General features: G+C 45.2%; 1 protein-coding gene across 1 annotated transcript; it reads right to left on the bottom strand.

The window, feature by feature from the left end:
* Positions 1-709: 709 nt before the first annotated feature.
* LOC111960185 (cytoplasmic aconitate hydratase-like) lies at positions 710-5,203 on the bottom strand. Its single transcript, XM_023982080.1, has 11 exons — positions 5,074-5,203; positions 4,704-4,872; positions 4,350-4,487; positions 3,556-3,568; positions 3,184-3,367; positions 2,775-2,914; positions 2,296-2,467; positions 1,952-2,052; positions 1,588-1,704; positions 1,113-1,287; positions 710-914 (listed from the first exon to the last, which is right to left on the bottom strand). Exons 1-11 carry the CDS (start codon positions 5,168-5,170, stop codon positions 787-789), a joined length of 1,434 nt encoding a protein of 477 aa, XP_023837848.1. The 5' UTR covers positions 5,171-5,203; the 3' UTR covers positions 710-786.
* Between the last annotated feature and the right edge of the window lie 11,791 nt (positions 5,204-16,994).

Genomic DNA, 16,994 nt, shown 5'->3' with positions numbered 1-16,994 from the left:
CTGCGGTGGATCCTCTCATAGCTCTCTGCCAGCACAGCCTTGATGCCCTGGGAGAGGGGAACAGAGGAAGGGTGACAGGCAGGTAACAGTGGGTATCCACATAACAAACGGTGGGCTATGTGTACCTACTTTGTATTTTATGATCTTTGATCAATAAAAAAAACATCCATATAGCCCACCAGAATCTTATATTGATACCGAAAAGTATCATACAGGCTAGCCCCTAATTTACATTCAGCTACTACATCATACATGATTAAATTAGTTGGTGTGATGAGAACGCTGTTGTGATCGAAGTCGAGAGACTGACCAGGAGGAAAGGGCCTTTAGCGGCCCAGTCTCTGGAGCTGCCAGAGCCGTACTCCTTCCCAGCTAGGATCATGAGCAGGAAGTCAGCCTGCTGGTAACGCTCTGCAGCATCAAACACATCCAGCTGTACAGGGAAGCAGACCATGGCTAGAGCACACTGAATACATACATTGATACATAGGGACAACCATAGTACATATAACAGCCATATAACAGCCATATAACAAAATACACTGTAATATGCAGTCAAAATACAAGAAGAAACGCTAAACATACTTTTATTGTAAGTTAATACAATAGTCATAAAAATTGTGTTACTCATTTGATAAAGTAATAGCCACCAGATAATGTAATAAGTTTTACAATTATCTGGAGTTGTATAACTTTACCCGGTTTTATTACATTATAACAGGAAAGAATATTACATTACTGAAAGTTATTACGTTATCCGTTGTTCCAGGACATTATACCGTTTCATCAGAGGGTAGGTGCAGGGTACGCGGTGCCTGTTTGTTCAGGAACTTGTTGAAGAGACAGATGTTGATGGATGTTGATGTAGGGCTTCATACTCAGTCCAGCCTTGATGGCCTTCTTTGCCAGGAGACCTGAAAAGCAACACAGAACCAATTCAACCTCAATGACTAAACAACTTCCCAGATAGAAGTCAAATCAGCTGGGTCGTGTTCATTCGGGCATGTAATGAAAAACTGCAGGTAGTCCCTCCCCATTTCAGAAAAATGTATTCTGTTTGGTGTCTAATGAACACAACCCACATAGGGCATGAGACAAGGGCTAGTACGTACCAGCCCCCAGCATAACAGAAGGGTTGCTGGTGTTGGTGCAGCTGGTGTTGGTGCAGCTGGTGATGGCACCGATGACCACTGAGCCATGGGAGAGGCTGTACTCCTTGTCATTGAACTGGAAGGGAACCTCTGCGTGGTGATGCTCCCGGGCCACCTGGAAACCCTTGAAGCCTTGCTGCAAAGACATGTCCACTGAGTTAGAAAAGCTAGTGGGCACACCTCTAGCATGACCCCTCCTACTGACCTGGATGGAAATCTGTGATGCCTCCTTAACCCATAGTAAGTCCAATCCGGTTGACTACTTTAAAATGGTGCATGCAATCACAGTCTGTTGTCCCAAATGCCCCCTCTAGGTTTTCTAAATCTGTTCACACCTCATACACACACAAATGTTAAGGGAAGGACTTGTGATAACAGGATATCCTATCAGCATGTMGATATCAACAAGTGAGTGAAAGGCAGGTGTTGTCGTTACCTTAGCTGTTAGGCAGGCCTCAAATTCTGTCTTCATGTCCGTCACGGCCACCCTGTCGTGGGGTCTCTTGGGACCACTGCAGCACGGGACCACGGGGCTCAGGTCCAGCTCGTGCACCTGCATAGGATGGAGAGGGGGCAGGGGGGAGTAGAGGGAAAGTAGAACAAGAATTWGGATTTTTTGTGTGAAACTTATTAGTGATCACTTGACACATACTGTAGATCCCAGACATAGACCGTGTCCAATCATTTTCAAAACAGAATAACTTGCCAAAGTTGCCATAACTCATGCCTGACAATCTTTTGTCATAAGTCTAGAAATGTACATTTCTAATAGATAAATGCATTTTAAAATGATCCAGTACCTGGGTGAAGTCGGGATCCTGGGAGGAGTTGCTGTAGTCTCTGAACAAGGCGACTGCTTTCAGATACCTAGTGACGTAGTCCAGCTTCTCAGCATCTCTCCCTGAGTAGAGGGAGCAGCAAAAAGAGCAATGATGAAAAAAGAAATGAAGGGAAAAAAGAGACAGGACAAAGTTTTGACTGCCATGAGAAGGTGATATACTGTTGCCAGCCACGTTTTACAATTCAAATAACTCTGAGGTTCTTAGACATTGTTGACAGTAGGTGCTAAAACCTCAAAGGCTACAGTTTAAAAGTAGCATCTGTCCTGCTTTTTCTCTAATATGCAACATTTAAAAGATCCCACCTGTCTGCTCCAGGTACTGAACACTGATGTGGTCCACGGGGAAGAAGGCTGCAGTGGCTCCATACTCTGGGCACATGTTGGCAATGGTGGCTCGGTCGGTGATGAACAGCTGTGCCACACCTGGGCCGAAGAACTCCACAAACTTCCCCGCGATGCCGACCTGGCGCAGGTGCTGTGGGCACAGAGGGAGAGCACTCAGACAAGTGGTGTTTCTATGTGACATACACTTGTGGAATGAAACACTCACCATTGTTTATCTACAACTAAACTATTTAATACAAGTTTATTGATCCCCTTAGGGCAAGTCAGTTTTTCAAGTAACAAATCAACAGCCTCCAAATGGATCGCATTGATAGTACTACTTTGTTTAATAATTTCATGCCTTGAACTATACTGAATAGACAGATTTGTTCAAAAGAGATGTCTAAAAGGATAGATAAACARTGGCCCCACTGTCATGCAACTGACTAACCGATTACCTTGGTGACGGTGAGGACGATGTCGGTGGAGGTGATGAACTTGTCTGGGGTGCCCTCAAGCCTGTAGCCGATGACCTCAGGGAGCACCATGCTGATTGGCTGACCCAGCATGACAGCCTCCGCCTCGATCCCGCCCACACCTACAACAAACATGTCAGGCAAGATTAAGTCCAGGTCTAGGCACGTTCCAGTAGCAAGGCTAGATAGCTCATATTTGGCTAAAGTACATTTTTGKGTTTGATGCTTATGGGTTATTTGTAGGTTAAAGGGGATAGCCTTAAGTGCCCCACTTGGAAGTTTAAAAACTGTGCAGTCATTTTGTAATTTGGTTGAACTATCCCTTTAACACTATTAGCAATTATTTGAGTTGGTTCCAAGAACAGTGTACACAATCCAAGCCAGGTCTTACCCCAGCCCAGCACACCCAGGCCGTCAATCATGGTGGTGTGGGAGTCGGTGCCCACCAGGCTGTCAGGGTAGTAGTAGCCGTCCTGGTCAAACACCACCCTGGCCAGGTACTCCAGGTTGAGCTGGTGCACAATCCCCGAGCCGGGGGGAATGATGYGCATGTTCCGGAACGCTTTGGAGCCCCACTGTGGAACAGGGGGCAAACAGTGCATTCGTAAAGTATTCAGACCCCTTGACTTTTTTCACATTTTGTTACATTACAGCCTTATTCTAAAATGGATTACATTGATTAGGGGGAAAAAACTATCTATACAAAATACCCCTGAAAGTAAAAATAAAAAAATGTTGTTGAAGCACCTTTGGCAGCGATTACAGCCTCGATGCTTCTTGGGAATCACGCTATAAGCTTGGCACACCTGTTCCATTCCTGCATTGTTTTGGCTGTGTGCTTTGGGTCGTTGTCCTGTTGGAAGGTGAACCTTCGCCCCAGTCTGAGGTCCTGAGCGCTCTGGAGCAGGATTTCATCAAGGATCTCTCTGTTCTTTGCTCCATCTTTCCCTCGATCCTGACTAGTCTCCCTGTTCCTGCAGCTGAAAAACATCCACACAGCATGATGCTGCCACTACCATGCTTCACTGTAGGGATGGTGCCAGGTTTCCTCCAGACGTGATGCTTGGCATTCAGGCCAAAGAGTTCAATCTTGGTTTCATCAGACCAGAGAAGAAACATTCCACAGGCCACAATCAACAGCCTGATCAACTCTATGCGAAGGAGAAGTGTTGTGCTGCATGAGGCAAATGGTGGTCACACCAGATACTGATTAGTTTTCTAATCCATGCCCCTACCTTTTTATAAAGGTATCGGTGACCAACAGATGCATATCTATATTCCTAGTCATGTGAAATCCATAGATTAGGGCTTAATGCATTTATTTCAATTGACTGATTTCTTTATATGAACTGTAACTCAGTAAAATCTTTGAAATTGTTGCATGCATATTTTTGTTCAATGTGTGTAGCAGTAATTCACTGCCATTACCAGTATTCATAAACATCTAATCCACAAAAGTTCCTCTCAAATGGAAATTCACAGAATTGACATTCAGCCCTACTTCCATTGACCTCCCCCCACACAAGCCTATGATAAATCTGACCCCCCCAGACTTACATCCTGTTGAAGTCCACCTGGATGGAATGATCGATGACGAGGTCCGCTGGACAGACTGGGTTGATCTTCTCTGGATCTCCCCCCAGCTTCTTCACTGCGTCGCGCATCACAGCAACGTCCACTACTGCAGGCACGCCACTGCAAGGGGAGAGAGACAAGGGGGACAAGTTAGAATAGAACAGACATCTCTTTGCAATTCAGAGGGATAGAAAAGCCACAGCCTGATTACAACCTCAATTTGCCTACCCATCAGCTTCTCCTAGTTTACAATACAGCTACTACCACTGCATACTTTACCACGAAAGATTTCTCGAGCACACCTGTAGACTAGATACACCATGTGGTCAGACTTACGTGAAGTCCTGTAGGATGACCCGGGCAGGTCTGAATAGCACCTCCACGCTCTGAGTCTGAGACTGCTTCCAGTTCAGGATGCTTTCCACGTCCGACTGCTTCACCAGGAACTCATCACAGTTCCTCACAGCCGACTCCAGCAGCACGCGGATGGAGAAAGGCAGGCGGTCTGCAGGAGGATGGAGGCATTTAATAACAATTTATTAAGGCGGGAGTCTAGTTCATTTGAAATCGTGACAGTTCAAAAAATGATGTGAAATTCAATTCATAAATCTGATGAGATCTTCATTGAATTTCCCAAATGTTGCATAGTACACCAACCATGCACACAAACAATTGCCAAAGGTGTGGTGGTATTTTGAGATCCTACCATATCTGGGGTCTCCAAGCTTTGAGAGGTTGTAGAACTTGTGGTCAGGGTTGTTTGGGTCCAAAGCCTCAACTATGTGTGCAAAAGGGTTACTCATGGCTGTAGTCTTCCTCCCTCTCTCTCACATATACCTGGGGTTACCTGGAGGAAACAACACAAGGTTCAGTGTAAACAACAACATTGCTACTTTGCATTGTATGACATGGAATTCCAGCTTGTTCTCATAGACTAGATGTAACATAGTAAAGTAAATCCGACAGACACACAAATTAGTATTGGTTACAYAAGACAGAAGGTTACTTAAGGCAAAAGGGAAAGAGGTGGTGGTTGGTTAGAGTAGATTGGTAGGCGTATAACGCAAATGGTTGCGTGTTAAAATCTAATAAACTGACAACTTTAGCAACTTTGCAACTAAACTCCCTTTTTCCCTTTTTCTCCCTTTTTCAGGACCCTGTCTTTCAACGATAATTCGTAAAAATCAAACTAACTTCACAGATCTTCATTGTAAAGGGTTTAAACACTGTTTCCCAGGCCTTTCTACTGACTCTGAAAAACACCAAAAGAAAGATGCCCAGGGTCCCTGCTCATCTGCGTGAACGTGCCTTAGGCATGCTGCAAGGAGGCATGAGAACTGCAGATGTGGCCAGGGCAATAAATTGCAATGTCTGTACTGTGAGACGCCCAAGACAGCGCTACAGGGAGACAGGACGGACAGCAGATCGTCCTCGCAGTGGCAGACCACGTGTAACAACACCTGCACAGGATCGGTACATCCGAACATTACACCTACGGGACAGGTACAGGATAGAAACAACAACTGCCTGAGTTACACCAGGAACGCACAATCCCTCCATCAGTGCTCAGACTGTCCGCAATAGGCGGAGAGGTTGGACTGAGGGCTTGTAGGCCTGTTGTATGGCAGGTCCTCACCAGACATCACYGGCAACAACGTCGCCTATGGGCACAAACCCACCGTCGCTGGACCAGACAGGACTGGCAAAAAGTGCTCTTTACTGACGAGTCGCGGTTTTGTCTCACCAGGGATGATGGTCTGATTCGCGTTTATCGYCGAAGGAATGAGCGTTACACCGAGGCCTGTACTCTGGAGTGGGATCAATTTTGAGATGAAGGGTCCGTCATGGTCTGRGGCGGTGTGTCACAGCATCATCGGACTGAGCTTGTTGTCATTGCAGGCAATCTCAACGCTGTGGGTTACAGGGAAGACATCGTGCTCCCTCATGTGGTACCCCTCCTGCAGGCTCATCCTGACATGACCCTCCAGCATAACAATGCCACCAGCCATATTGCTTGTTCTGTGTGTTCTTTCCTGCAAGACAGGAATGTCAGTGTTCTGCCATGGCCAGCGAAGAGCCCGAATCTCAATCCCATTGAGAACGTCTGGGACCTGTTGGATCGGAGGGTGAGGGCTAGGGCCATTCCCCCCAGAAATGTCCAGGAACTTGCAGGTGCCTTGGTGGAAGAGTGGGGTAACATCTCATAGCAAGAACTGGCAAATCTGGTGCAGTCCATGAGGAGGAGATGCACTGCAGTACTTAATGCAGCTGGTGGCCACACCAGATACTGACTGTTACTTTTGATTTTGACCCCCCTTTGTTCAGGGACACATTATTCCATTTGTGTTAGTCACATGTCTGTGGAACTTGTTCAGTTTATGTCTCAGTTGTTGAATCTTGTTATGTTCATACACATATTTACACATGTTAARTTTGCTGAAAATAAACACAGTTGACAGTGAGAGGATGTACATTTTTTTGCTGAGTTTACTTAGCATGTTAGCTAACCCTTACCAGGACCCAGTGGTCGCCAACCGGTCGATCGACCGACCTTCAAGGCATTCCTAGTCGATCRCCAAATATTTCTGTAGAAAAGCCAACGAACGATAAAGGCTTGCGCTCCTTTTCAAAATCGTGTTGAGCTGTTACCGGTAGGTGCACATGATTCAAAAGTCTTGCGCACCCGGTAGGCAGTGTTCCCATGAGACAAACTCCGCCTACCCGGCGGACTGGCAAATCTGTGACTAAATCGAGTGCACCTACTGCGCTGCCCAATCGGATAGCTCAAATCACCGTGGCCACCAAGCTTCCATGACCCTGGCCACAGCCAAGTTTAATAGGCTACTAGCCTACGTAAGATGTAATAACTTTTAAAACCATGACCACAGAAAGACTGTCAACGAATACAGTAAAGAGCTGTTGTTTTTATGAGTGAGTTCATGTTTAAGTTTATATTCAGCGCTGTCACTGTTTTTATTCAACAATATTACAAAACGCGCTTCTCCGTACTTCCGCTTGGGCTGCAGATGCAATGAATGAGTAGCCAAGTATCGATAGCCCTGCGTTTTATTATTAGCAGCAGCTCGTCGTGTCGATTTTAATATTAAGGAATATTTAACTTTCTCTGGTCATAGGAACAACATGAATTTGTGCAGGAGACAGATGCTTTGCGACTCGAGTTTCGCCATCAGGTGGAWGACGGTGTCCCCTCTCTCTGGTCAGTCTCACCGGAGGAAAGGAAGGAGAGAGCAGGGACCATGGAAGGCGGTTGGGAAAAATCTTTTGAATGGTCATCCAACTCGGAATTSCAAGTCCGAAACTCGGGCATCTTTCTAGAGCTCCGAATTTTCGAACTGAAGATCACTGACGTCGTGATTTGACCATCAGATGCAGGTACCATCAAGTCCAGTAAAATAAAAAAGCAAATTATTTCAATTCATGCTCCACAGTGCCTCACAAGTGCTAAATGCTAAAACAACTTATCTATTTTGTTATCAAAGCTCGAGTTTTGAAATATAATATGGTCTGATTAACAATATTGGCATGCCAATCATATAGCCAATATGTTGTGATAATGTATTAGGCCTACTGCACAAACCTCATTCCTACAAAACTGTTTGTGTGAGGTTAATGTAAAAAAATAAATATATATATATATATATCTGAGCAGTAGATCTCAGTTTGCTTTTTAACTGCGAAAGTGATCTTGACTCAGAAAAGGTTGGTGACCACTGCCCTAACCTAACTCCTAACTTTAACCCCTAGCCTAGCTAGCGTTAGCCACCTAGCCAACGTTAGCATCAACAAATTGTAATTAATAACATGTTACAAATTTGCTGACAGTACAATATGTTAGGAATTCGCAAAAAGTATGATATTGTATGAATTGCAATTCATAACGTACTGTACAAATTGAAATTTGTAACATATCATACGAAATTACATTTTTAACACATCATACGAAACGGATGATGGACATCTACAAATTAATACATACCTACGAAACGTAACATATTGTTGTGGCTTGAGATCTTCACTGAGTGTGAGCTAATGTTGGCTAATGCTCAATCACCTAAGCAGCTAACTTTAACCTGACTAGTACTATGAATCTAGCTTACTAATAACTCACTGCACTGCTGATGTGGAGAACATGGGTGGAAGCACCACAACAAACCTTTCTGTGATGTTTATTGTACACAAACAACTAATACTTTAAAAGACTGACTAGCTCCAGCACAGAACAATCTGTGTTCTATGCCGGGCCATATGTCAAGTCAACTGCCCCAAAATGACACTTACAAAGAGCATGAATGTGGTGCCAAGTGGTGATTGGTCAACACTATAGCCAATCACCCCAGATACAGTGCATTTGGAAAGTATTCAGACCCCTTGACTTTTCCCACATTTTGTTACGTTACAGCCTTATTCTAAAATGGATTCAATATTTTTTTYCCTCACCAATCTACACACAAAACCCCATAATGACAAAGCAAAAACATTTTTTTTAAATAAAAATAAATAAATAATAATAATACACTGAAATGTCACTTAAATAAGTATTGAGAACCTTTACTCAGTACTTTGATGAAACACCTTTGGCAGCGTTTACAGCTTCTTGGGTATGACGCTACAAGCTTGGCACACCTGCATTTGGGGAGTTTCTCCCATTCTTCTCTGCGGATCCTCTCAAGCTCTGTCAGATTGGATGCGGAGCGTCGCTGCACAGCTATTTTCAGGTCTTTCAAGAGATGCTCGCTTGGGTTCAAGTCCGGGCTCTGGCTGGGTCACTCAAGGACATTCAGAGATTTGTCCCGAAGCCACTCCTGCATTGTCTTGTCTGTGTGCTTAGGGTCGTTGTCCTGTTGGAAGTTGAACCTTCGCTCCAGTCTGAGGTCCTGAGCCCTCTGGAGCAGGTTTTCATCAAGGAGCTCTCTGTACTTTGCACCATTCATCTTTCCCCTCAATCCTGACTAGTAACCAAGTCCCTACTGCTGAAAAACATCCCCACAGCATAATACTACCACCACCATGCTTCACGGTAGGGATGGAGCAAGGTTTCCTAGACGTGACACTTAGCATTCAGGCTAAAGAGTTCAAMCTAGGTTTCATCAGTCCACAGAATATTGTCTGTCATGGTCTTAGACTCCACTAGGTGCCTTTTCATTTTTTTTTAACCTGTTTTCGCTTTGTCATTATGGGGTATTGTGTGCAGATTGATGTGTAAAAAAAAGTATTTCAACCATTTTAGAATAAGGCTGTAATGTAACAAAATGTGGAAAAAGTCAAGAGGTCTGAATACTTTCTGAATACACTGTAGTATGCGGGACATAAAAGGGGTATATCTGTATTCACAACAATACCATACTAAATGGAGTGTCTCAGATGTACATACAGATGGTGTTACAAATTACAATATGGGATATTAGGCCTGTACTCTGCTGCATATAAAAAATTACCCTAATCACTCAAGTGAAAATACCTTAGTGTTGTTAAAACTGAGGGATGAATTAATGCCCCACCAATCCCTACCTAAGGTCCTTTTTATACTCAGGAAAATGCAACCAAATAGGCCTAGAAACAGGCCTGATAGGGAATAGGTTACAACTCCATTGCAGTAGCCCTAAAARTTGCTTATTAGCCTATTACCTAGAAATGAAGACCCTCTGCCAAGATTAAACAGTCAATTAAATCCACCGAGCAACATCAGCCTCTATAAATGTGTAATCAGAAGTCAGTGTTTGTGATTTAATAGCCACTGCACCGCTGGCATGGGAAGCCAAGGTTATGTGTCCCATCTTTCTCTGTGTCAAAGGGGAACTCTGATAAGAAAGTGCATCTTCGTACCACATAGGGCCTTTCAGAGAAAATGGAATTGAATAACAAGTGCATAAAGAGGTGGGATGACAGTCACCTTATGATGAGGAAAGCCCTGTCCCCCAATGTACTCTCGAAGCTTTCCAAGTACAGCCTACATAGTTATCCAACAACTATACCATTCTGCATTTTCTACTGATATTTGATATTTTCTCTAGTCACTGTGTATGTTATCTAAATGGTCAATGTTGTTATCTAACGTTAGCTAAATGTTATCCCAATAATTATACAGTGGTTAGCCCATACAAATAGAATGAGATTCTATTAGAATKGGAGAATGTAATGATGTGATTCCACCTTACAGGGGGGATGTTTGGCCTGTTACTTGTTGCAAGGTATCTAACAAGTTGATAAAGCTAGCTTTGAGGCWATATWATACTAACCTAGCCAATTAATGTTAGGCCCTGGCTGGAACTGAGTCTCCCACACCAGACACAGCTAACATCAGGCTTTCTTTGTGTCATTAAAACATGAGAATAGAGTCRAGATATTTAGGGCTTTCTAGCTAGCTCCCTAGCAACTAACGTTATATTGTAACTATAGCCTGGCGATCTCGCAAGTTTTGAAGAGCAATCAACGTTACTGGCTAGCTAGTTATGCTGTCACAGCCCTCGACCTCAAAAGCAGTAATTTTACTTTAAAAGCATATGGTCAAGATAACAAATAATTGCAACAAAAAAAACAATAGTCACACATACCAATTTTCTTCTCTGTACAGCTGAAGTGGACGTAAGGGTAGCTAATGACGTTGGATCGTCACTAGTTAGCAYAGCCACAAAGTCATAAACCCCGCCCATTTCTACAATTTATCTTATTAAAATGTGATTTTGAACTGCTAACACACTGCTAACCTCATGCCAAAAATGTCATGAATTTTKACTATAATTTCCACGTGCACGTAAATGCAGAGCACCAAAGATGATGGTGTCCATGCCATAAATCCACTTCGATAAACCTAAGTAGTGAGGTAGTGAGTGAGACAAGTTAACGTTTGTTTTTGTTTTCTTTCTGAATGGTTAACTCATAATATGGATGATAACATCTTATTCAAAYAGTGTTGGGCAGGTGTTTTTCTGATCTGACCAACCACTGCTCAGAATCTCAGAAAAGTGTGAAAGTGCAAACAAGCTAGTATATTTTTGCATTGAAAGACTATAGGCCAGTCACCTGTATAGCTCGATTGCTAATGTATGACATCATTTTTTACCTTACTCAATAGATWAATCTTATCACATGAATATCCATTTAGACAAGGTATGTCATTGTCTACCATCCATTTAAAACTGCATCAGAACTCAAGGTCATGTGCTGTGTATTACTTTTTATTACAGTTAATGTCTTAACGTTTATGCCACAAGATAAAGATGTATCATTACTTGTTTTAAATAGATGTATGGAGGGATTTCTGACAACTGCAAGCATCTAGCAACCGCACCAAGCGCCATATTGGAAGACCAAACTCAGTAGCTGTGTTCGAAGACCCATACTAACATACTGTATACTACATACCTAATGAGTATGTACTACATACTATATACTATTAGTTCATTTTAGTATACTGTACTGTAAACAAACAGTATGCTTTCAGTTGAGCGTACTAGCTCTTCGCCTGTCTACTGGAAGTTGATGCTTGCTACTGTAGCTACTTAGCATAACAAATTACTAGTTAGACATCTTACGACTTCGGGTGTGTTCTTAAATTCAATGTGGAGTGCTCGTAAATTCAAGCACCCAAGCTAACGTTGGCTAGCTTGCTAGCTACTTCCAGACACAAATCAGACCACTCTGACCATTTTACTTGCCCTAGCAGAGCTGGTTAGGCTGTTTACATGTTATCCAGAGCGTTGGTGACTGTAATTGTGCTGCTGGCAACAATTTAATTACGCTTTTTTTGCCGCCGTTTACTGACACCGGCCATATTCAACAGGTGTTGAGCGCTCGTAAATTCATTATTCTGGCTCTGGTACACCCAGACGAGTGCTCTGAAATCGGAGAAGATAGCCAGAGTGAATTMACGAAAGCACGCGAATGTCCATTGAGAACGCACAATGACTATACCATTTAGCTAAGCTAAGAATGAWGGGAATAATTAAGTCAATAAACGTTGCGTATTTAGATATACATCAAACTTGCCAGTTTTAACTATAGGCTAAGTAGTCAACTAACGTTAGGTAGCTAGCTAACATACCAGTACATACTGCTGTAATGATATGCTATGTGGTTCGTAAAGACAGCATAACTAACAAATTGTCAGCCAACATCACGTGTAAGGTAACTTATTTGAAAAGTCATTACTTTATTACATTGCTCAACATTTTCTTAACATTTGTCCTAATTAGTTAAAGCAATGATTTTGTATTCGCTCTCGTACTTCGGCTGCATATTTTCCGCCATTCTCTTCCAATCTGAAAACGATGTGAAGCCACGCCCATTTGCTGAAGAATTGCATTATGTGCCCTAAAGTAAGGAAATAGTGTCTTCTGTGTGTATACTTCATATTTTGGCAAATTAAGTACGACATCCGAAAACTTTTGGCATACTAACTATATCCATACTATGACCAATAAGCATACTGTAGTGACCCGCACAGACAGCTGTGTTTTATGTGTTWWGCTGTTAGTTGGTTGTGTTGCACAGAGCAACCCGCGTCCCCGCCGTATCCCGCTGGCACRCCAGGAGGCGGCAGACAAGGCTCTGTTGGAGATGCAGTGGGCAGACTTCATCGAGCCCTCAGACAGCCCCTGGGCAGTGCCAGTCGTCATGGTCCCTAAGAAGGGGGGCAAGCTGAGGTTCTGTGCGGACTACAGGCGGCTGAATGAGGTAACCAGGAAGGAATCATACCCCATACCGTGTATCAATGAGTCGCTGGACCTGGTTAGGGGTCCTCCTGGTTCTCCTCACTTGAACTCCTCAGTGGCTACTGGCAGGTGCCCCTCTCCCCAGAGGCCAGAGCCAAAACTGCATTCTCCACTAACAGAGGACACTGGCAGTTCAAGGTCCTGTGCTTCGGCCTGTGCAACGCTCCAGCTACTTTTGAGCGTTTGATGGACAGGTGCTGGATGGCATCCCTGACAGGAGTGTCTGGTATACCTCGACGTCATCCTGGCCCATTGCAGCTCCTTCCAGTCAGCCCTGGGGGCGCTACAGCGTGTGCTGGAGAGGGTTGCTGCCACAGGCCTGAAGCTACACCCCGAGAAGTGCCACTTCATGAGGAGAGAGGTCCTTCTTGGGCCACCGAGTGGGGAAGGAGGGGATCAGCACCATGGAGGACAAGGTGGGGGCTGTCCAAGACTGGCCTATCCCCACCGACCAGCGTCAGCTGAAGAGCTTCCTGGGCCTGGCCTCGTACTACAGGAGGTTTGTACGGGGCTTCTCAAGCGTCGCTGCTCCCCTGAACCGCCTGCTGCCGAAGGACAAGGCTTTCACTTGGACAGTGGAGTGCGAGGAGGCCTTCAACACCCTCAAACGTGCACTGATCAAGGCCCCTGTGCTTGCCCACCCTGAGCGGAGAGAGGGCTGTGAGAGAGAGCTGTGTGCAGAGGAGGGGGTCTGTGCCACAGKKTGTKGGGCGATCGGGCCTGTCTGCTGTGAGCTGCAGACTGTCGACGTGGCTGAATGGGGGCAGTAGCAGGGACGGGACACAGACCTACAGTGGGTAGAGGCGCAGCTGAGGCCATCGTGGGAAGAGGTGACAGCGCTCTCACTCGCGACCAAAGGGTTGTGGTCAAAGTTTGAGAGACTGTGGCTGGCTGATGGCGTGCYACAGCGTGCATGGAAGGAGTCAGCTACGGGAGAGGAGAGGTGGCAGGTGGTGGTCCCAAAAGCACTGCGGGAGGCTGTGCTCCAGAGCACTCTTGGGGGGGTGGGGACTGGACACTTTGGGGTCACAAAAACACTCCGCCACCTCCATCGGGGCTTTTACTGGGGGCAGCACGAGAGATTTGAAGGACTTTTGCCATAGCTCTGATAACTGCACAGCGAGAAAGGGCCCTCCAGGCCGCTCTCATGCTGAGCCCCAACAGTTCCCAGTGGGGGCTCCCATGGAGAGGGTGGGAGTGGATGTAGTTGGGCCGTTCCCCACCACAGACAGTGGAAACCGCTGGGCACTCACGTCCATGGACTATTTCACAAAATGGCCCGAGGCCTATGCTCTGCCTGACCAGGAGTCAGAGACCATCGTCGACGCCCTGACAGCGGGGATGTTCAGCAGGTTTGGAGCTGCGGAGTCCATCCACAGCGACCAAGGCAGAAACTTTGAGTTCCGTGTGTTCGCCACCATGTGTGAGAGGCTGGGTATGCACAAGACCTGCACTACTCCTCTCCATCCTCAAAGTGATGGCCTGGTGGAGCGCTTCAACAAAATGCTTGGACAGCAGCTGGCCATCGTCTCTGTCAAACACCAGCATGACTGGGACAAGCACATGCCTATGGTCCTCATGGCATGCCGCTCCACTGTCCAAGACTCCACCTCCTGCACGCCTGCCCTCCTCATGCTGGGGAAAGAGATCTGCACCCCTGCGGAGATGGTGTATGGTCGGCCCCTGGATAGCCTTCCTGTTCCCCCGGGGCCGGAGTATGCCCGGAGACTCCAGGACCGCCTGGAGACAGCCCACACCTTCGCCAGAGAGCAGCTGGTGAATGCAGATGGGAGGCAGAAGAGGAACTATGACGTGCACACCTGGGGAAGGCACTATGTGGTTAGGAAGCTGGTCTGGGTCTACAGCCTCCTGATAAAGAAAGGCAGATGCCCCAAGTTGGACAGCCACTGGGTGGGGCCCTGCAGTGTCCTGGAGAGGGTAGGGGAGGTTGTTTACCGGGTGCAGCTTTCTCCCAGGGGGAGAGTTGGGAATAAACCATGAATCGTAAACTCAATTCTCTGTCTGGACAATTATGATCTTGCCAGGTCATTACAATGCTATATACTCAATTCACATCACAAATGGTACGGTTAGTATGAGTATTCGAACACAGCTAGTCTGTTAGTCCTCCAATCGTCCACATGGCTGGCTGTGTTTAGCTGCTGCCGGAAACTTTGAAGATTTCCCATTATTTACTTTTTMTAAGGACCCAGAAAATGGAGTCAATGGGAGAACCTATTCAAGTACTGTAAGTAAATCTATTTTGAAAATGATCAAAAACGATAGCTAGCTAGCTTGCTACAGAAGCGTAATGTGCATGCTAAATCAAATGAGCTGCTAACGTAATGTTTGCTAGTTAGCTAACTTTACATACTGTATAGCTAGCTATGTGAATTAAATATCAACATCTTGCTAACTTCATATTAGCTAGATAGCTATGTTGATGTAGTTATCATTGTAACTCCAAATGCATTTGTAGCAAGGTAGGTAGGTAGCTAGCTAGCTAACAGCCATGGAAGAGGGTAAAGGATTAGCTAGCACTTCCAGCTGTGAGAGAAGGGAAAGTAGGCTACTCTGGATAGGGCAGGTACGCTACAAGACCAATAGTATGTGGACACCTGCTTGTCGAACCTCTCATTCCAAAATCATGGGCATTAATATGGAGTTTGTCCCTCCTTTGCTGCTATAACAGCCTTCACTCTTCTGAGAAGGCTTTTCACTAGATGTTGGAACATTGATGCGGGGACTTTCTTCCATTCAGCCACAAGAGCATTAGTGAGGTCGGGCACTGATGTTGAGCGATTAGGCCTGGCTCAAAGTCGACATTCCAATTCATCCCAAAGGTGTACGATGGGGTTGAGGTCAGGGCTCTGTGCAGGCCAGTCAAGTTCTTCCACACTGTTCTCGACAAACCATTTCTACATATACCTCGCTTTGTGCACGGGGGCATACGGAAACAGGAAAGGTCCTTCCCCAAACTGTTGCCACAAAGTTGGAAGCACAGAATCATCTAAAATGTTGTTGTATGCTGTAGCATTAAGATTTCCCTTCACTGAAACTAAGGGGCCTAGCCCAAACCATGAAAAACAGCCCAGATCCTTCATCCTCCACCAAACATTACATTTGGCACTATGCATTCGGGCAGGTAGCATTCTCCTGGCATCTGCCAAACCCAGATTCGATCATTGGACTGCCAGATGGTGAAGCGTGATTCATAGCAGAGCAGATATTTGACGAACTGACTTGTTGGAAAGGTGGCTGAGCTCTTCAGTAAGGCCATTCTACTACCAATGTTTGTCTATGGAAATTGCATGGCTGTGTGCTAAATTTTATACACCTGTCAGCAACGGGTGTGGCTGAAATAGCCAAATCCACTAATTTGAAGGGGTGAAGGGGTATGCAGTGCATTCAGAAAGTATTCAGAACCCCTTCCCTTTTTCCACATTTTGTTACGTTACAGCCTTATTCTAAAATTGATTAAATTAATTATTTTTCTCCCCATAATGACAAAGCGAAAACACGCTTTTTGACATTTTTACAAATGTAAAGAATAATTTTAAAAAAACATCAAAACTTATTTACAGAAGAAGACTCAAATTGAGCTCCGGTGCATCTTGTTTCCATTGATCATCCTTGAGATGTTGCTACAACTTGATTGGAGTCCAACTGCGCAATCGGGGGAAGAAGGGCCTTGGTCAGGGAGGTGACCAAGAACCCGATGCTCACTCTGACAGAGCTCCAGAATTCCTCTGTGGAGATGGGAGAACCTTCCAGAAGGACAACCATTTCTGCAGCACTCCGCCAAACAGTTCTTTATGGTAGAGTGGCCAGGCGGAAGCCACTCCTCAGTAAAAGGCACATGACAGCCTGCTTGGAGTTTGTCAAAAGGCACCTA

Source organism: Salvelinus sp. IW2-2015, linkage group LG37 (assembly GCF_002910315.2).
Source record: "Salvelinus sp. IW2-2015 linkage group LG37, ASM291031v2, whole genome shotgun sequence".
Lineage (NCBI taxonomy): Eukaryota > Metazoa > Chordata > Actinopteri > Salmoniformes > Salmonidae > Salvelinus > Salvelinus sp. IW2-2015.
Note: the sequence above shows the minus strand (reverse complement) of the source record. Positions and strands in the feature narration are given on the sequence as shown.